The sequence below is a fragment of the Geotrypetes seraphini genome, chromosome 9, assembly GCF_902459505.1.
Source record: "Geotrypetes seraphini chromosome 9, aGeoSer1.1, whole genome shotgun sequence".
In the NCBI taxonomy this organism is placed as follows: Eukaryota; Metazoa; Chordata; class Amphibia; order Gymnophiona; family Dermophiidae; genus Geotrypetes; species Geotrypetes seraphini.
Genome location: NC_047092.1, coordinates 189959116 through 189980757, shown reverse-complemented (window position 1 = coordinate 189980757; position 21642 = coordinate 189959116). Strand labels below are relative to the sequence as shown.

The 21642-nt window shown below is 43.3% G+C and overlaps 1 protein-coding gene across 1 annotated transcript; it reads right to left on the bottom strand.

Moving 5' to 3' along the window:
* Window positions 1-10720: 10720 nt before the first annotated feature.
* On the bottom strand, window positions 10721-13290 carry TEDDM1 (transmembrane epididymal protein 1). Its single transcript, XM_033958779.1, has one exon. The coding sequence runs from the start codon at window positions 13288-13290 to the stop codon at window positions 12364-12366; it is 927 nt and encodes a 308-aa protein (XP_033814670.1). The 3' UTR covers window positions 10721-12363.
* Between the last annotated feature and the right edge of the window lie 8352 nt (window positions 13291-21642).

The window sequence follows — 21642 nt, the reverse complement described above, 5'->3', positions numbered from 1 at the left end:
CTGCAACCACGTCAAGGTAGACTCTTTCAGCAGCTCCCCTCCCTCCCCCTTACCTTTGTGGCCAAGTCAAAATGATCTACCAACAATAAAATTTTAAAAACACAAAGCACGCTATACGCAGAGAAAATGTTAATTATCATTTATATTCCGCGGGTTTTTAAAGAGGTCAAGGCAGATGACTTTATGCAATGTCACCTCAGTAACAACTACACAAAAATAGACAAATATTCCCCCTCCCTTTTTACTAAACCGCGATAGTGGTTTTTAGCGCAGGGACCTGCACTGAATGCCCCACGCTGCTCTTGAAGCTCATAGGCTCCCTGCGCTAAAAAACGCTATTGCGGTTTAGTAAAAGGGGGCCATAGTGCAAAATATAGACAGCATATATAAATTCTCAAAACGGACACATTTTGATCACTAAATTGAAAATAAAATCATTTTCCTACCTTTGGTAATTTCATCAGTCTCTGGTTGCACTTTATTCTTCTGACTGTGCATCCAATATTTCTTCCCTTTTTTAAGCCTCCTGTATGCTTTCTCTCCTCCAGACCTCATTCCCTCCCCAAACTTTTTCTTTGTTTCACCCTGCCCCCTTCTTTCTTTTTCTCTCTCTCCATACCCCCTTTCATTCTGTATGTCTGTCTTTCTCTCTCTCTCCGTGCCCCATTTTTCTTTGTTTCACCCAGCCCTCTTTCTTTTTTTTTGGCTCCCTGTCCCCCCCTTTCTTTCTTTCTCCTTGCCCTCCCCTATGCCACCACCATTGGGAAAATGCTGCCACCGCCACTGGGGAATAGGCTGCCACTGCCGCTATCGGGAACAGGCCGGCGCCGAGTTCTCCCTGCTTCTCTTCCCCACGGGGCCGACCAACTCTCGCCACTCGACGTCAATTCTAACATCGGAGAGGACGTTCTGGGCCAGCCAGGCAGCGATTGGCTGGCCCAGAACGTCCTCTCCGACATCAGAATTGACGCGGGTGGTGAGAGTTGGTCGGCCCCACAGGGAAAAGCAGGGAGAACTTGGCACCGGCCTGTTCCCAATGGCGGCGGTGGCACTCAAGTGGCTAAAGAGACGCAGTTTGCCAGCCTAGGGAGAACACTGGAGGGTGGCCAGCTGTGCACCCCCTTGGGGCGTAAAACCGGGGCAGACCACCCCCACCCCCACCTTGGTATGCCACTGTCTGTACCTCACTCCCTCCCTATGACCAAAAATTCTCCTTTCTTCTATTCCCCGTGTACACAACCATCTCTTTCCCTCCCTTCCTCTCTCCCAAGTCCTTGCCTTCTGTGTCCAAAAACACATTCCCTCCCCCACCTCAGCATCTATTTTCCTCCCTTCCTCTCTCCCAAGTCCATGCCTTGTGTCCAAAAACCCATTCCCTCCCCCACCTCAGCATCTCTTTCCCTCCCTTCCTAACTCCCAAGTTCATGCCTTGTGTCCAAAAACCCATTCCCTCCCCCACCTCAGCATCTATTTTCCTCCCTTCCTCTCTCCCAAGTCCATGCCTTCTGTGTCCAAAAACCCATTCCCTCCCCCACCTCTGCATCTCTTTCCCTCCCTTCCTCTCTCCCAAGTTCATGCCTTCTGTGTCCAAAAACCCATTCCCTCCCCCACCTCAGCATCTATTTCCCTCCCTTCTCTCTCCCAAGTCCATGCCTTCTGTGTGCAAAAACCCATTCCCTCCCCCCACCTCAGCATCTCTTTCCCTCCTTTCCTCTCTCCCAAGTTCATGCTTTCTGTGTCCAAAAACCCATTCCATCCCCCACCTCAGCATCTATTTCCCTCCCTTCCTCTCTCCCGTCCATGCCTTGTGTCCAAAAACCCATTCCCTCCCCCACCTCAGCATCTCTTTCCCTCCCTTCCTCTCTCCCAAGTCCATGCCTTGTGTCCAAAAACCCATTCCCTCCCCCACCTCAGCATCTCTTTCCCTCCCTTCCTCTCCCAAGTTCATGCCTTGTGTCCAAAAACCCATTCCCTCCCCCACCTCAGCATCTATTTCCCTCCCTTCCTCTCTCCCAAGTCCATGCCTTCTGTGTCCAAAAACCCATTCCCTCCCCCACCTCAGCATCTCTTTCCCTCCTTTCCTCTCTCCCCAGTTCATGCCTTCTGTGTCCAAAAACCCATTCCCTCCCCCACCTCAGCATCTCTTTCCTTCCTTTCCTCTCTCCCAAGTTCATGCCTTCTGTGTCCAAAAACCCATTCCATCTCCCACCTCAGCATCTCTTTCCCTCCCTTCCTCTCTCCCAAGTTCATGCCTTCTGTGTCCAAATACCCATTCCCTCCCCCACCTCAGCATCTCTTTCTCTCCCTTCCTTTCTCCCAAGTTCATGCCTTGTGTCCAAAACGCACTCCCTCCCCCTTTTGTGTTCCCCGTTTGTCTCCCAGCCCATCTTAGCAACTTTCTCAGCAAAATGTAGCTCGAGCCGCGTAGGCTTGTCTTCTATTTCCTGCCTGTCCCGCCCCGCACACATAGCCAACCAGAAGTCTTCCCCGACGTCAGCGCTGACGTCGGGGAAGATTTCCGATCGGCTATGTGAGCGGCAGGGCAGTCGGAGTAGAAGACGAGCCTCGCAGCTCGAGTTATATTTAACCCCGTGGGTCCCCCATCGTCCCCGTTCAGCTCTCTCTCCTGTGCACCCCCTGGTAGTACTGCCCTGATGGCGGCCCTGCGCGTGCCAGCTGCAAGGCCTTCGCGTGCCACAGTTGGCATGCGTGCCATAGGTTCGCCATCGCTGGCCTAGATCAATACAACAAAGTGACACTAATGAAAAAAACAATGAACCCTCCTCAACATCCGTAAACTAAAGAAACATTTTTTAGATACATTGTTTATTTGATTAGTCAAAGAAAGAGTAGAATCCAAAACAAACCCAAGGATTCTTAAAGTATCACCAGAATTTAATTGTACAGAGGAAGGCAAATTGTGTGTAGTAGGGCCAAACCATAAAAGTTTTCTTTTAGTGGTGTTTAATTTCATACGCACAGAGGAGACCCAACCTTGAAGTCCTGAAATACAAGAATTGATATCTGCTGTTAAATTCGACAATGATGGATCAACATCAAGTAAGATGAAAATATCATCAGTGTAAGTAAAAATTGATTTTGAGGTAGATAAGTTCAAATATTTTAGTGTTATCATATATATATATTAAATAATATGGGAGACAATGGAGACCCCTGTGGTACTCTGCAAACAGAAGACCAAGATGGAGAAAATTTACCTTCAGCGTGAACTTAATAAGATCGTAATTTAAAAAAAACCGTTGAACCAGTTCAGAACTCTCTGATCTAAGCTGATATTAATCAATAGTTGCATTAGAATATCATGACCAACGACGTCAAAAGCTGCCGAAAGATCAAATTGTAACAAAATAGCACAATGGCCATGGACCAGAAATTGTTGGTCTTTTGCCACTAGTGAAATAAGAAGAGTTTCAGTACTATGGTTTGAACAAAATCCATGATGAAATGGAAGAAGTATGGAAAATTCATTCAAATATTCTGAAAGTTGCCTGGAAACAATTGATTCAAAAATCTTTGTTAACAACGGCATATTTGCAACAGGATGGTAGTGGGAGGCTAAAGTTGGATCTAATTTGGAATTTTTTTTAGCAGTGGGGTATATCTGATGCAAAAAAACCACTGGTAAGAATATAGTTTAGCAACATTGTAAACCAAGGGATAACATATGTAGGAATACTACCAAAAATATGTGAAGGAACAGGGTCAAGCAAACATTTTTTGCAACCAAGTTTAGCACAGAGCTTCGGCAGTTGGCATTCTGTCACTGTACTAAAATTGTGCCAATATCTGGAATCTCATTAAGAGATTTTTCGATACAAGGTAGCTCAACAAGCCCTGAAATATTAGAAAATGATGACCTTATTGTTACAATTTTGTCATTAAAGAAGGTAGCTAATTCTTCTACAGAAGGTCTAGTAATTTTATCAGCCTGCCCAGATATTGTTGGAATAGATTTCCATAATAGAAATAAAGCCTTATTGTGATCTTTTGCTGTATTCATTTTATTGCCATAATATATTTTCCTAGCCTTAATGATCTCATAATTATATTCCTTTATCTTCCTCCTCCAGCTATTTCCGCATCACTTTTTTTCCACTTCCTTTCTAACTTTCTACATATCTGTTTAAGTTGATGATGATAATGAGAATACCAAGGGGCTTTTTTCTTGTGAGAAATCTCCTTAGTTTTAAGAGGAGCTAATGATTCAAAGATTAGTTCAGATTTTTCTTTCCAAATTTTTTAAATTCTATCCACATCAAGTTCACAAGGAGAATCGGGTAAAATTTGCATTAATTGTTGCCAAAAGCTATCAGGATTCATTTTACTCCTTATCGTAATTGTTTCTTTTAAAGGGTCAGATATTCAGTGTCAGTATCCTTTCTGACACTGAAGTAGAAGTCCATTCTGTTCCTGGGTGCGAATACTAATGTAACCGTCTAAATATGGACTTGAAAGTCTGGTGCCAGTTGTTATAGCAGCCAATGAGCTGGTGGATGTAATCACTGCAGACACATTTGTAACTTAGGGCTCCTTTTACAAAGCTACGCTAGTGGTTTTATCGCATGCACCGGATTAGCGCACGCTATAGTGCGTGCTAGCCAGAAATCTACCGCCTGCTCAAAAGGAGGACCTACAAAGGGACCTAAACAAACTGGAGGAGTGGGCTAATAAATGGCTGATGGACTTCAATGTAGGGAAATGCAAGGTCATGCATATAGGGAGAAAGAACCCGATGTTCAGCTACCAAATGGGGGGGGGGGGGATTAGTATTAGAGGGAAGTAACCTTGAAAGAGATTTGGGTGTACTGGTGGACACAACAATGAAGTCAACAGCACAATGTGCAGCAGCCGCGAAGAAGGCAAACAGAATGTTGGGTATTATTAAGAAGGGTATTACGACCAGAATGAGAGAAGTCATCCTGCCGTTGTATCGGGCAATGGTGCGCCCGCACCTGGAGTACTGTGTTCAGTATTGGTCACCGTACCTTAAGAAGGATATGGCAATACTTGAGAGGGTCCAGAGGAGAGCGACACGAATGATTAAGGGCATGAAAAACCTTTCATACACTGAAAGATTGGAGAGATTGGGGCTCTTCTCCCTGGAAAAGCGGAGACTCAGAGTAGATATGATAGAGACCTACAAGATCATGAAGGGCATAGAAGAGTAGAGAGGGACAGATTTTTCAAACTTTAAAAACATAAAAGAACAAGAGGGCATTCGGAAAAGTTGGAAGGATACAGATTCAAAACGAATGCTAGGAAGTTTTTTTTTACCCAGCGTGTGGTGGACACCTGGAATGCGCTTCCAGAAGACGTAATAGGACAGAGTACGGTACTGGAGTTCAAGAAAGGATTGGACAATTTCCTGCTGGAAAAAGGGATAGAGGGGTATAGATAGAGGGCTACTGCACAGGTCCTGGACCTGTTGGGCCGCCGCGTGAGCGGACTGCTAGACACGATGGACCTCGGTTCTGACCCAGTGGAGGCATTGCTTATGTTCTTATGATAGGACAATTTCTAAACTTTAAGAAATTCCAGTGTATTGATGTCCCCAATATGGGTTCACACACTTAATGTGGAGAGTGCCAATGGTGTGAAACAATGATTGAAGGTGCCCAGTGGGTGGTCCCAGGGAAACACACCACTATTGCGGCAAGGAATGACACCAATTGTAACAGCAGATGGGTAGTATACGCAATTGTGTGCCCCTGTAACTTAATATACATAGGGAGGACGAGTCGCCAAATCAAAATCCAGTTAAATGGGCACAAATCTAGGATTAATAGGACTCTTAAGCAAGCCCCGATGGTTTCTCATATGATTAATTTTAAACATTCAGTAGCTGAATTAAGATGGAGAGTAATTGACAGTTTACAACAGATTGAGAGAGTGGGTGGCAACACGGAAAGAGATCTTAACTTGAAGGAACAAAGATGGATTCACAGACTCGACACGGTAGTCCCTCATGGGTTGAACTTAGAAATAGAATGGGTTTCCATGTTTTGAACCGGGATGGTCGTGTGGCATATTATAGTGCGAGTCAAATTTGAATTTATGGGACCAGGGGGTTCCTGCGCCCGTGGGGCAGGGGGCGGGTTCCCGGCGGACCAATTGCATCTAGGGGACAGTTCTCTAGCAGGAAGTAGATATAATGGGAGCCCTAAAGACGCGGCCGCCATCTTGCAAATAATGAAGGATAAGAAGTGGACGGCTGCGGTGGTGGTAAGCAAGGAGGTTTTATTGGAATTTGTTCAGCAATGGTATGGGTGAGGGCTATTAATATTAATTTGATTCATTGTAGGGAAGACCCCTGATGAAACTGTTGTGAAACATGTCGGATCTCACTGCTAGTCCATACTGAGAAACGAATAATTCAGCATTACTATACAATAATTCAGTAATCATAAGTAAAAAATGATAAGAAATATACAGTACTTAAAAATAGTAGACCGGTGAGGATTTCACCACTTGAATCTCCCTTGGTGGGACGGAGGAGAGGTGGTTCTGAGGTCTCTAGAAATTGATTAATGAAATGGTAGAATCATTTACTAAATTAGGAAGGGGAGTTTGATGAGCACCTTAGAAACATTTTTAACAAAATAAAGTTTTGAAAGTTAAGCATCCAGATTCCTCTTAGCTAGACCTATTTTCAATTTTTGTAGATAAACTGAAGCCCACATGTGATGAATATACTATCTTTTGTAAGGACCAGTTATCAGAAGCATCATAGTATTTAACTGCAGTTTTCTTGTCACTCAACATAAATGTGTTGTAAACCAATCGTACCACGAGATGGAGCTTTAGCAGTTATAAGGAATGCTTAACAAAACAAAGGAAATAAGGTGACACCTCTTGATTGGGCTAACAATGCATTTTTTATTAGCTTTCAAAGGTAACCCTTTCTTCTTCCAATGAGAAATAAGCAAATGTTGACAAATACCAGTATATATAAGTAAGTAAAACATTAAAGCACTCCAATGACAGTTTCTCAATAAGAAGAAAGGGGTGGGTAAGGTAAAAATAAAAAACCACCCCATGAAAATCTGGGTGTGTGGAAGACAAGGAGAGATGGAGGGGTGATAAGAGAGCAATAAAATATTGTGGTTTGGAATACGATAGAGAATTCAGATCCTTGTTAAGTCCTGTCTGGTAGGTGTCAAAATATGTTATCATTTTGATTTCAAAGGTCTTACGTTTTCCTTTCAGTATTCTTACCATAAAATCATTGAAGCAGTGTTTTGGTTTTTTTGAAGTGCTGTCTAGTTGGGATTGCAATGTTTAATGCTATGATATGTGGGATCCTAGTCTTTAGCATCTGGCTTGTTTCTCCAACGTAACATAGCAGATGACGGCAGATAAAGATCCGAATGGTCCATCCAGTCTGCCCAACCTGATTCAATTTAAATTTTTTTTAAATTTTTTCTTCTTAGTTATTTCTGGGCAAGAAGACGTTCTTTACATTTTTCACATTAAATGATACATACCGCATTAGAAGGTGAGAATGTGTAGGATCCCCTTATGCTGAATGTTTTTACTACTATTTATAATTTCTATAGCACTGCTAGACGTACACAGCACTGTACATTAAAGCATTCAAGAGACAGTCCCTGCTCAGTAGTAGAGCTTACAATCTAAACAAACAGGACAAGTAGGGGATTAGAGAGTTAGGCATGATTATATTACAGTGAGTTGGGGGTAAGGAGATAAACGCAGGCTCGAAAAGGGGGGCTTCTAGTCTGGAATATTTGCCCACCATTGATTCTAAAATCAGCTCCATTACAATTTAGAAAAGAAGTGTTAAGCTGGATAACATTACTACTGTAGAATTTCCATCAAATGTAGGACATATTTTGCTCTCACCGATAATTATAATTCCAAAAGAATCTGTAGCTCTTGTCAGCAACTATAGAAACATGGCAGCAGATAAAGGCCAAATGGCCCATCTAGTCTGCCCATCCGCAGTAACCATTATATCTTTCTCTCTCTGAGAGATCCCACGTGCCTATCCCAGGCCCTCTTGAATTCAGACAGTCTCTGTCTCCACCACCTCTTCCGGGAGACTGTTCCACGCATCTACCACCCTTTCCATAAAAAAGTATTTCCTCAGATTGCTCCGGAGACCAATCACCTCTTAACTTCATCCTATGACTCTCATTGCAGAGTTTCCTTTCAAATGAAAGAGACTCGTCTCGTGCGCATTTACATTACATAGGTATTTAAACATTTCTATCATATTTCCCCTCTCCCGCCATTCTTAAAAAGTATACAGATTGAGATCTTTAAGTCTGTCCCCATACGCCTTATGATACAGATCACACACCATTTTAGAAGCCTTCCTCTGGACCAACTCCATTCTTTTTATATCTTTTTGAAGGTGGGGCCTCTAGAATTTTACACAATATTCTAAATGAGGTCTCACCAAAGTCTTATAAAGAGGCATACCTCCTTTTTCCTACTGGCCATACCTCTCCTTAAGCACCCTAGCATCCTTCTAGCTTTCGCTGTCACCTTTTGGCCTTTTCTTTGTCAGCTTCAACATATTCCTCCCCTTCACCTTTGAGTCTCACAATGCCACTTTTGCACTTCTTCCTATCACTAATATATCTAAAAAAGTCTTGTCTCCCCATTTTACTGAGTCAGCTATTTTTAATTCCATTTGCATCTTTACTTTCCTGACTAAACGACCAGCCTCTCTTAACTTTTCCAGATATTTCTTCATTCTTTTATAGTTTATGAAAGCTAACTTCTTATTCCTTACCTTCTCAGCTACTATTTTTGAGAACCAAAGCGGACTTCTTTTCCTCTTACTTTTACCTCACAAAAAGGTTTGTCATCCTTACAATCGCTCCTTTCAGTTTTGCCCATATATAAGACTCTGGTGAGACCTCATTTAGAATATTGTGTGCAATTCTGGAGACCCCACCTTCAAAAAGATATAAAAAGGATGGAGTCAGTGCAGAGGAAGGCTACTAATATGTATGTGGTCTTCATCATAAGGTGTATGGGGACAGACTTGGAGATCTCAATCTGTATACAGTCCCCCCCCCGGTCATTCACGGTCGGCAATTTGCGGTCCCGGTCATTCGCGGTATTTTCTGACCGCGAATGACTGGGCAGGAGAGGGCAGCCGGAGTGCTGGTGAGTGAAGGAAATCATTTGTGCCGCCTCTTCCTGCACTAAAGACAGGCCTCACCAATCAGGAGCTGTGTGTCAAAGTGTATTCACAGTTTTTCAAGATTTGCAGGGGTTCCTGGAACGGAACCCCCGTGAATATCAGGGGAGTACTGTACTTTGGAGGAAAAGCAGGAGAGGGGAGATATGATAGAGACGTTTAAACACCTACATGGCTCTGCCTAGGCCCCACAGCTCCAGTGGTCCCCATGGTCTGGGCATTTATTCCCCTTGTTGGCCCATTTCCCTCACCTTCGCGGTCACCTTTCTCTTTCAAAATTGATGTTTTCTTTTTCAGACAGGCCCCGGCATTGACGGCAACCATTCTCTTAAAAGGTGCTGGGACCAAGTACCACCACCTGAAAAATGCCCTGTAGGTAAATCGCCCAAGTACCACGAGTATAGAAAGCACTGTACAGTCATAGACTCTCTAGTCAGCTCTGTGTTACAGGTCATGGTTTAAAGCACCAAACTGCCCATTCAGCGGCACTTGAGTACCTAATTGTAAACCGCTTAGGTAACTTTGACAGGCGGTGTATAAATACCTAAATAAATACAGTCAGAAATCTGAGGAAGGTCCATTCTGAGCAGAACATTTCTTTGTTTGGGATCACCCGTGGGTGGGACTGAACAGTACAAGGGTTAGATGTGATAAATTCCTGTAAAAGAGGAACTGTTTGAACTGAAGTTCCAAAATGTTGGGAGAGTTTGTTGGCTGTCAGAAGTGAGGACTGAAACATTATCTCAGGCGGTGCAGAGGGCGGCTAAGCTTTCAAGCCTCATTAACCATGAACCATTAAAGTTCCGGAGAAGACGGAACTCTTAAAAAGTGCATGACAGATCAGATGTTTTCTGAGGATACCATAGGCCTAAGATTCTGTGATATCTTTAATATGTTGTGTTCAGGAGTGTTGAGCTATCTGGATATTTTGCTGACTATCTGGTTAAAAATAACTCTTATGCTCTGGGCTTATCTTGTTGGCCATCATCTGTCGTCATCTACTGTGTACGCCTTTAAACCCAGAGAGTGGTAGAAAACTGGAACACTCTTCCGGAGGCTGTTATAGGGGAAAACACCCTCCAGGGATTCAAGACAAAGTTGGAACGTACGCAGGTGAGGCTGGACTCATTTAGAGCACTGGTCTTTGACCTGGGGGCCGCTGCGTAAGCGGACCGCTGGGCACGATGGACCACTGGTCTGACCCAGCAGCGGCAATTCTTATGTTCGGCTCACCCCCATTTGGGGCCCTGGAAATCCTTATTCTCAGCAGCATCTCAACTGAGATGCCCTCAATAAGAGTTGAGCAATCTCTGAAAATTGATACGAGGCTTACTGCTTAATTGTCCATTCAGTTTTAAAGACTTGGCCGCTCCCTGTACTGTGTACAGCCAGATTATCTGGGAAAGAAATTCACACTGTGAGTTCATGAAGTTCCCTGCAGAGTTATTGCCAAATACCACTGCGTCATCAATCTGAGTTTATTTATACACATAACTTCCAACAGATGCAAATTAACACTCATATGATACTTCTAAGTCACGTGTTCACACACTGGCACTTGTTATATGATACAATTTCTATGTAATTATTCGGCCTCAACCTGCTTTTTTCATTAACAACTGCAGATGAATGAGATACTCTTCACCGAAAAGATAAATGTACATCCAGCCGAGAAAAATGGAAACAATTCAAAACTGATGAGGGGAGGGCAAGGCTACTACTATTTATTATTTCTATAGTGCTGAAAAGTGTACACAGCGCTGTACATTTTAATATACAATAGACAGTCCCTGCTCAGAAGAGCTTACGATCTAAATTTACACAGGACATTTCAGGGTTGGGGAAGTTATAGTGGATCTAGGTAACTGCAGCAGTGAGGGGGAGTTAAGAGTTGAAAGCAGTTTCAAAAAAGTGGGCCTTTAGCTTGGATTTGAACACTGCCAGGAACGGAGCACGACATATTGATTCAGGCAACCTGTTCCAGGCATAGGGCGCTGTAAGAAAGAAGGGACGGAGTGGACAGTGGGCTCAGTTTGGATGGGGGTCCTGATTAAGTCTGTCAACTGGATCCAGATTCACAGGATAGGAATTTACCCTAGTGCGGGCTAGGACTTGTAGTCTTGCTTTTCTGAGAGAATGTGATAGGGAAATCAGAAGTACAAGTCTCTGTGTGCTACAGGGTAAACCCAGGACTGGATCCAGTTGGCAGCCTTAGTTCTGATGCCCCTTGTCCAGCCTCACTTTCTCTCACCGTGGTAAATACGTGAATGGGAAATTTCAGTATTGGAAAGAACTCACCATTTTCACAGCAGAAGGACATAAGAATAGCCTTACTGGGTCAGTCCAAACCCAGTAGTCCCTTCTTATGGTGGCCAATCCAGGTCCCTAGCACCTGGCCAAAACCCAAAGACAAAATTTGCTGGCAGGCTGTGGGGTAGGCAGGTGGTATCAGCAGCCTGCAGTGCCCCTGAAGCCAGTCAGTAGGAACTGGAAGGCAGGTCATGGCAAGGGTCTATCCATCCAGGCTGCAGGGACCCCATCGGTCTCTCTAGTTTTGGTAGTTGTTGATATTATTATGTAGGGCACAGAGAAGAGGAGCTGGATATGCTGCACAACAGGGGAGGGGAGGTGAAGGGGGAACTAGGGAGAAAGAAAATAAGGGGCAATATCCTACGAGCAGTGAAAGTTTCATGGCTAGAAGCTGGGATTCATCATTAGATGAGATGGCAACAGCTAGCCAGATCGGGTGGGTCAATTGATCCTTTTCTGCCATCATTTATTCTGTGGCTATATGTTCATTCATAGTCCTATTATTTCTACAGCACTACCAGACACATGCAGCGCTGTACGTTAAACACACAAGAGATGGTTCCTGCTTGAGAGAGCTTACAATCTAATTATGAAAGACACATTGGACAAAATTGGTAAATCACCAACATACACACACAGAGAATTCATGATAAGTGATTATACTTACAGTGCAATAAGTAAAGGTGGTACCTACAAGATGCATCAATCGATTTATTGTAAGGCCTTGCCTTTCCTCACACCTGCATTACAATATTTATAAGACGACATTATTTAAAGTCTGAGGAGCCTCTTCAGTCAACATAGACACTAGTGCATTGCACCATGCTAAGAGGGTCCAATGCCTCTCTGCCCCTTCAGATTTATAACACTTCCTCCTGCAGTCTCTTCTCCTCTGCCTCTTCCTCATCTCCTGTTAACTTCTGCAGTTCATCAGACTGCTCTTGTGTTCCATTCCAGGCCAGCAGATACTTGCCCCTCGATGAATCTCCATCTCCCTGCTGCCTCAGCTGCAGCCTTAATAGCAGAGCAGTTAATCCAAAAACGGCAGCCAGCAGCAGCGCATTCATTGCCACATGCCAACAGTAGAAATTGGTGAGGAACATGAGGTTGGCCATATTAGTACTGTCCCAGCGCTTGCCTGTGGGTGGCCGGTACAGAATAAAGGCTGCATGGAGCAACCAGGTACCCTGTACCATCAACAAACAGGTCTTGGAGAACCAAAGCCGCCGATAATTTGGCTTCCAGATCTCAACAGTAAGGATGAGAGACGTGAGAAAACAGGTCAGGAGTAGCAGCATGTGTATCCGATTCTCCACCTCCTCCTTGTCATGCATGTGGAATTTAAGCAACAGTATAGTGATATAAAAAGCCACAGTGATGCCTATCTGCTCCAGCAAGACCAGCCGCCTGGGCAAACAGGCCTGGCTAACAATATCCAACCAGCCACTAAAAGCGAAGTAGCCATACATGGTTACATGCTGCCACTCATTGGGGTTCCGAAACTGTAAGTCAGCATCCTCCTGGAGGTAGAAATACAATTTGTTGACTCCAGGGGGGTAGAAGAACTCAGCCATAACAGCAAGTGTCCCGTAGAAGACCTTCAAGACACCATCAAGTGGAAGGGCACAGAGGAAACCGTGAAAACCCGACTGTATCCGAAGTTTTCTCCGCTCTGCATACTGAATCCTTTCACCCTTCAAAACCATCCAGGAGAAGCGAAAGGCATAGAAGAGGCCAAAAGACAGGAAGGCAAGACCTGGAGAGATGTGCCCAATGAAGGTTCCCATTGAGACAAAACAGAAGAATGAACAGCCCAAGATCCTAAAGGCAGAGTAAGTTCAGGTGCCAGATAGGGTTGAGCTAGTACTCACTTGCTCTCGTTCAGGTAGTGGGTGGAGGAAAAATTTAACAGACACTCCTTCTTCCTCATGCAAAGTGCAGAGAAGAAAAAAAAGGCAGTAACAGAAAGTAACAAACATCTCACTTTACTCCCCTCGCTGCTACTTCCTCCTGCACAACGTTGCTGTCCACTATGTCTACTGTTCCCCTTACAGCACTCCTATACTTCTAGCTGGACTGGAGTCCCTGTGCCCTCTCCTCCTACAAGAGACACAGACGATATCAGGCAATTTTATAAAACATGTTCTTCTACAACTCGTAAAGCCTGTTTTATGCTGAGGAAATGACCCTCGGAGAATTGAGCACACAAACATTTGTGATGCTGAGATTGTGCATACGTATAGTTAAGACACGTCTGACAGAGCATCGTCCCTGGATTAGACAACATGGGTTTTTTTTTATTATTATTTATTTATAATTTCTAAACAACCAATAAAAAATGGTACAAGAAATACTGAAATACATATATTTAGTCAATACAAACTAAAGAAAGAAACTATACAAAGCAATATTCTAAGTATATAGTCCTCAACTAAGGAGGTAGTCAAGACATAAAAGAAAACCCCCTGGGAGAAGGGATACAATTTCAGTCAAACCTAAAGAAAAGAGCAGTAACTAGATATTAACCTACTATTAACTAAATTCCGCACTAATCATTTGATTCATTCTGGCTGCACAAGAATCCCTTTACTCTAAGAAAAAACCTAATTGGGCAGGCTCAAAAAATATATATTTATTCCCTTGATAGGTAATAAAACATTTGCAAGGAAATCTCAACTGAAAAGTTGCCCCTATTGAAATCACTTTAGGATGAAATTGCAAAAATTCTTTCCTCCTGGATTGTGTCCATTTCGAGACGCCGGAAATATATATACCCTTTCACCTAAAAAGGTGACTTGTTTCAAATTAAAATACAACTTCAACAGCATTTCTTTATCCTGTAGAAATACAAAAGAGACTAATAGTGTCGCCCGACCTACTATTTCAATTTCAGAAGATTGCAGTATAGCTGATACATCTAATTGCTCAATTCCACCTTCTAAAACTTTTTCTTTTTGAGCATTCTTTAGATAATAAATTCTCTGGGTCGGGGGGAGATTCAGTTCTGGTACTTTTAAGATTGTCATCATAAAATTCTTAAAAAGTTCCTGGGAGGACATAAATTTAGCTATAGGAAAATTAAGAATCCTTAGATTTAAATTTTTTTGCTGATTTTCCAAATTTTCAATTTTCCTCAGTAACATCATTCTATCAGTCATTTGTTTAGAAAGCAAATTCTTATTCTCAATTGTTAGTTTCTCTAATTTGGAAAATTCAGCCTTCTGCTGTTGAACTGATGTCTCCAAAAGGGTTATCCTGGAAGAGGAGTTTAAAGTAATTGATATAAAGTTTGTACAAACCGAGTGCAGATTTTCAATTGCAGACTATATAGAATCAAGGGTCACTGCCTGTGGTTTCTCCAGTGGCTTGAGGGGGGAGATAACTGCCAGATTTCCATGGACTGGATCCCCAGAGGACAAACTCCGAGCTCCCTCACCCTCCCTACCGCTGGTCCCCTCAGGTTCTGTGCTCCCAAGTTGCAACGGCTCCTGCCCCGGAGTCAGCATAGTTGAAATCACTTCCGGGTCAATTTCGGGTGCAGTGCGCGTCTTGCTCGATATGTTTGGAATGCCCTCCAACAACGTTTGCTCTCCCGATGTTTCGCCGGGCTTTGGGGGCGTGTGCGGTCCTCGTGGGCTCAGCGAAGGTTCGCTGTCCAAGCTGTGGTCCTCCCCGAACACAGCAGCGGATTCGCCCGGTGAGTAGGGTCGGACTGTATATGATGTCATTACAGTCTGTCGTGGGGTCGAAGAGCCAGAAAAAGGTGGAGGAAAACCTCTCTGTTTCCCCCTTCGTTTAGGCATCAGAAAGAGAATATTTGAACAATTTTTTTCAAAGAGAAGTTTGCCATATGAAGAGGAGCTCTCAAACCAACATCTGCTCAGGTCGCCATCTTGACTTCCTCCCTAGACAACATGTTTTGACAGCTCCCTAGTGGAACATTGGGTTTAAGAAGGGCCTAAAAGGTTTTGTGCTGAAAGTTGCTGAAACCAAATGCAGAGGCGGAGATATAGATAATATACTCTGCAGAGAAGAACAATGATTCAATGGCCTAAATTTGGAATTAGATTACTGTCCATTTGTATGATTTTTAGTTTTTTCACGTATTGATAAGTTATAGGCTGTTCATTAATATTCATTTCAGTACACTAAGGAGTTACTTGATATAATACTTGTGTTAAAATATAAGTGCTAGAAATACTCCACAAGTTAATAATTATACAATACTAATATAAAAAACAATTAAAAAATATATTTATAAAGTGCAGCAAGTGCTAATAAAGTGCTCAGTTACCAACCGATAAGTACTAAAAAGTACTAATCGAAGTACAAGCGCCGGTTGTATATTGGGACCATCATGGCACTTTTAAACGTCCCTCATCCAGCCTTCAAAAGCATTATGTAAATAGCTTTAAGTGTTATGTTCACAAGAGTATAATCAATGAACCACTTATCTTCAAGATGAAATAAGAAGGCGGTAGAATTGTGGTCTCCTGCACTTGTATCTATTTCCACTATCAACCCTTAATTGCCCCCGTGTTCATGAAATCAATAAGCCTCCCTTCGACTCGAGGTTCGCGTTAGCGTCGTCAGGAAGGGGGCACTGCAAAGAAATACAAATACAACTTATAGTCAAATATATTTTATTGAGCTCAAGAATACAACAGTAGTAAACAAATACAAGAAACGCTAGCTCAAGTTATATCCAATAATCCATGACAGCAACCCAGATACCCAACCCCCCAAAACCATCCCTCTTCCCATCCTCCACCCCTGGTCCTCCTTCTAAGTACAACCCCATAATAATCCAGAATAGGATACAAAGTGCAAAAATATACAAAATAATGGAAAAACAAAGGAAATACAATATATCAACAATTAAGTAAACGGCTATGAGCCACGGGAGTCATAGTAGTCCAAAAGGGTTCCCAAGTACGTTGAAAAAGGCGCCCTGAGAGGGAAGAAAAATCTCGAACATCCCGACGCTCCCACATCAGGAGAGTAATCATCCGGCATCTCCATAAGAACATAAGCAGTGCCTCCGCCGGGTCAGACCATAGGTCCATCCTGCCCAGCAGTCCGCTCCCGCGGTGGCCCAAACAGGTCACGACCTGTCTGAATCACCAGAAGGGGCCCCTTTGCCACCTTGGTTTCTCATTGAAGTCCTATCTTCCCATCAAAGTCCTAACCCCCAGTCTTGCACATGCACGACCTGGTTGGCTTTCTATACTTATTACCTGGTTAGCTTTCTATACTTGTGTTACATCCCAGCACCTCTCTCAGTATCCCATGATCCCTTTATCCCTCAGGAATCCGTCCAATCCCTGTTTGAATCCCTGTACCATACTCTGCCTGATCACTTCCTCCGGTAGCGCATTCCAAGTGTCCACGACCCTTTGGGTGAAGAAAAACTTCCTTGCATTTGTTTTGAACCTATCTCCCTTCAGTTTCTCCGAATGCCCCCTCGTACCTGTTGTCCCCCTCAGTCTGAAGAATCTGTCCCTATCCACCCTCTCTATGCCCCTCATGATCTTGAAGGTCTCTATCATATCTCCCCTGAGTCTCCTTTTTTCCAGAGAGAAGAGCCCCAGCCTATCCAACCTCTCGGCGTATGGGCAGTGTTCCAGCCCTCTTACCAGTTTCGTTGCTCTCCTTTGGACTCTCTCAAGTACCGCCATGTCCTTCTTGAGGTGCGGCGACCAATACTGAATGCAGTATTCCAGATGCGGACGCACCATCGCTCGATACAATGGCATGATGACTTCCCGCGTCCTGGTTGTTATGCCCCTCTTTATGATGCCCAGCATCCTGTTGGCTTTTTTCGAGGCTGCTGCGCACTGTGCAGATGGCTTCAGTGATGCATCCACCAGCACACCCAAGTCTCTCTCAAGTCTGCTGTCTCCCAACAATGCCCCCCCCCAATTTGTAGTTGAACAACGGGTTCTTTTTCCCTATATGCATGACCTTGCATTTTTCCACGTTAAAGCGCATTTGCCATTTGTTTGCCCAGTCTTCCAGCTTGTCCAGGTCCCTTTGCAGGTCCTCACATCCTCCCTGGACCTAACTCTGCCGCACAGTTTGGTATCGTCTGCAAATTTTATAACCTCGCACTTTGCCTCCTTTTCCAGGTCATTGATAAATATGTTGAAGAGTAACGGCCCCAGCACCGATCCCTGTGGCACACCGCTCGTGACTCCCCGCCAGTCAGAATATTGGCCCTTTACTCCGACCCTTTGCAGTCTACCCGACAACCAGTGCTTGATCCATCTGTGCACATCCCCTCCCACCCCGTGGTTCCACAGCTTCCTAAGCAGCCTTTCATGTGGCACCTTGTCGAAAGCCTTTTGAAAATAGAGGTAAATGATGTCTATGGGTTCCCCATTGTCCACCCGACTGCTTATTCCCTCAAAGAAGTATAGAAGGTTCGTTAGGCACGACCTTCTATACTTCTTTGACTACTCCAGATGGAGTAGTCTGGTGCCTCTCCATCAAGCCATTTAAGTAAAATACATTTTAAGGCAATAAGAACTATCCACTTGAGGAAGGCAGCCATCCCCCGGTTTCCGGGGGGAAAAATGGAGTACTTTGCCAAATAATAACACAGAAGAACGTATAATGGTAATGGACCAAATGCGCTCCACAAAGAGAAAAACAGCATCCCAAAAAGAGCAAATAGTGGGGCAGGTCCAGAACATATGTCCCAAGCCCACCTCAGGGGCTTGAAAACGATGACAGTCAGTAGACTCACGAAATCCGGAGAGAAAAGCCCTCTTAGGAGAAATATATAAACGAAGGACTAACTTATAATGTTGCTCCCAAAAGGTAGTATATTTACGATAAGCAGGTAAAGGGTTAGGGTTAGGGTCAGGCTAGAGGGAAGGACAAATTCCTGTATCTTGGCGTAGTATACAGACCTCCAAGACAACAAGTGGACATGGATATAGACTTAGTCAAGGACATTGAGAATATCACTTTGCGTGGAGATACAGTATTCTTAGGAGACTTCAATATGCCTGATGTGGATTGGAATAAACTTTCCGCTATGACCAGCAGCATCAGGAAGCTATTAACCTCTATAAAGGGTGCTAGACTCAGACAATTGGTATTGGAGCCCACTAGGGATCGGGCGATACTAGACCTAATACTTACCAATGGAGAAAGAGTCACTGAGGTCTCGGTAGGCGATACGCTAGCCTCTAGTGACCACAACATGATACGGTTCAACCTCAGGAAAGGTTTCACAAAGTCATACACATCAACCAAGGTCCTTAACTTTAAGGGCAGAGCTGCAAGAACTATGACATTCAATAATCAAGATGGAGAATTTCAGAAGGGAAGAAGTTTATTAGACAAATATGTGGTTATCCTTGATGAACTAAATAATCAAATTCAATAAAAAAAAAATTATTATTCTTTAAAAACTAAAATGTTTGAATAAATATAAATTGAGTGATATGTTGTGAGTGCTCAGTTTAAAACACCATCAAAACACAGCAATAATGTCTAATAATGATGTTGAAACCAGACATCATTGAACCCACCTGCCTGCCTTAAACATTGAAGCAGGCTTATAAGATCATATTTTATATAGAAGTTGTACTTAACTTAGATGGCAATGCTGCGTAATCAACTTCCAATCGGGGGTGTGAGAGTCAGATTAGATAGTCTATACTGCTGGTTGGTTTCCAAATTTGCAAGTGCTCTCAGTCCAAAAGTGCTCCAAAAATAGGTGATGTATAAGTGCAAAACTCCTCAAACATGAAAATCCACTAATCCCGATTTTTCTACACTGATCGTGTTTCACACATCTTGCTTCATCAGGAGGAAGATTTAAATACAAAATCTTTAAACTACCCTCAGGGCTCCAACTGGGAGGATATGAAATCAACTGTTATGCTGCTGCTTGTTCGTGCTTTAAAGAAAATTTCCTGAATGGAACAGAGAAACTTATTTAAATTTTTTTGAATTAGTTTGCAATGTTATAACATTTTAATGTTAGTGACTATTAGGTAGTCCAAGATATTTGTTTAGAACGCTGGATTTATATTTATATATAAAAAAAATTTTCAGTTTACATTTTAGTTCATGTGGAGGGGCATAATCAAAAGGGACGTCTAAGTCGCAAGTCATCCAAAGTAAAAAAACAGCCTAGGTCACATTATCGTCCAAGCCACTAAATCATCCATCTTTATACCACATTTTCATCCAAGTCAAAAATGCATAGAACAAGCCCTGTTGGACGTGGGAGGGGTCTGCAAAGTGATGGACTGAACACCCAGACATGGCACCTTACAGGACACTGCTGGAACTTCACAAAAAGGGTGCCATGTCATCATCTCACTACAGCTCCCTTATAGGTCACGGTGAGCCCCCAAACCACCTCCAGAATCCCCTAGACCCACTTATCTACCACCCTAATAGCCCTTATGGCTGCAGGAGCCACTTATATGCCAGTAAAAAAGGGTTTTGGGGGTGTATAGGGGAGTGCACATGTTTAAGTATCAATGCAGTGATTACAGGGGCTTATGGGCATGGGTCCTCCTCTCCGTGAGCCCCTAACCCACCCCCAAGACAGCTTAAGCTACCTCTGTGCTGGATGACTAGGCTTTCCTATGCCAGGCTGCCAGATGATGATGGTCTGGAGGCTGAATTTTAAAGGTGTGATTAATATTTTTATGGGGGTGGGGGAGGGGGGTTGGTGATCACTGGGGTAGTGTGTGGGGGGTCTGTTTTATATGTTTGCAGTGCTTATCTGGTGACTTTAGGTGGGTTTTTGTGACTTAGTTAAGTCACAACGTCCAAATTCCGTCGATCCTGGGCTGTATAACTTTCGGTTATACATGCTGTACGACTAAGTCTAAGCCGGCCCACGTCCCGCCCAACTCCCGCCCTCGACACTCCTCCTAAAACACCCCATTTAGCTTTGGTCGTTCAGCGGCACTATGAAGGCTTAGGTCATTTAGAAATACGTCCAAAACCTGTTTTTATTATCGGCACTTGGATGTATTTGGACAATGTTCGTCCAAGTGCCGACTTAGGCACTTGGACGTTTTTCTCTTTCGATTATGAGCCCCTTAGTCTTCACTCTTCCTCCTGATGAAGCAAGATGTGTGAAACATGATCGGTGTAGAAGAAGCGGGAATAGTGGATTTTCGTGTTTGAGAGTTTTGCACTTATACATCACCTATTTTTGGAGCACTTTTGGACTGAGAGCACTTGAAAATTTAGAAACCAACCAGCAGTATAGACTCTATCTAATCTGACTCTCACCCCCCCCCCCGACTGGAAATTGATTACGCAACATTGCCATTGAAGTTAAGTACAACTTCTATATAAAATACGATCTTATAAAACTGCTTCAATGTTTAAGGCAGGCAGGTGGGTTCAATGATGTCTGGTTTCAACATCATTATTAGACATTATTGCTGTGTTTTGATGGTGTTTTAAACTGAGCACTCACAACATATCACTCAATTTATATTTATTCAAACATTTTAGTTTTTAAAGAATAATAATTTTTGTTTTTATTGAATTTGATTATTTAGTACTAGTTTTTGGTGAATTCAATCTACAATTTGTATTTTCTCCCAAGATTGCTCTTTTTTATCCTTGATGAACCACACAGAGGTCAAAACAAGATGAAGAAGAGTTTCCTCAGTCACTACTTCCAATAAGTCCTCAGGACATGAAAGCAAGGGACAGGCACATGGGATCTCTTAGGAAGAGATGGTGGATGTTGTGAATGGGAAGACTGGATGGGCCATTTGGCCTTTATCTGACATCATGTTTCTAGGGAGAGGAGGATATAGTAGATGATACAGATGGGCAGATTGGATGGACCATTGAGCCCTTATCTACCATCATGTTTCTATGTTTCCGCCAATGTCTGTGAGTTCATCCCTGAACTCAATATCATATGGGGATGGTCTGACAGCAGACACTAACAGGTATCTCATTCTCATACATGTTGTATGTGTGAGTATTCAGTTGACTGTTGCGTAATCAGCTCTTTGCTAGGGGCTCTTTATTTGTTCCTTCTGTCTACTATGACCTATTTCTGATATAAGTTTGTCTATTTAGACTTATCCAACATTGGAAATCTATGCATTTTTTTCATGACAAACCTATGCTTCAGGTGG

Coding starts and splice junctions, on each gene's coding strand:
- TEDDM1 (XM_033958779.1), bottom strand. CDS start 13,290: ATGGGAACCTTCATTGGGCACATCTCTCCAGGTCTTGCCTTCCTGTCT.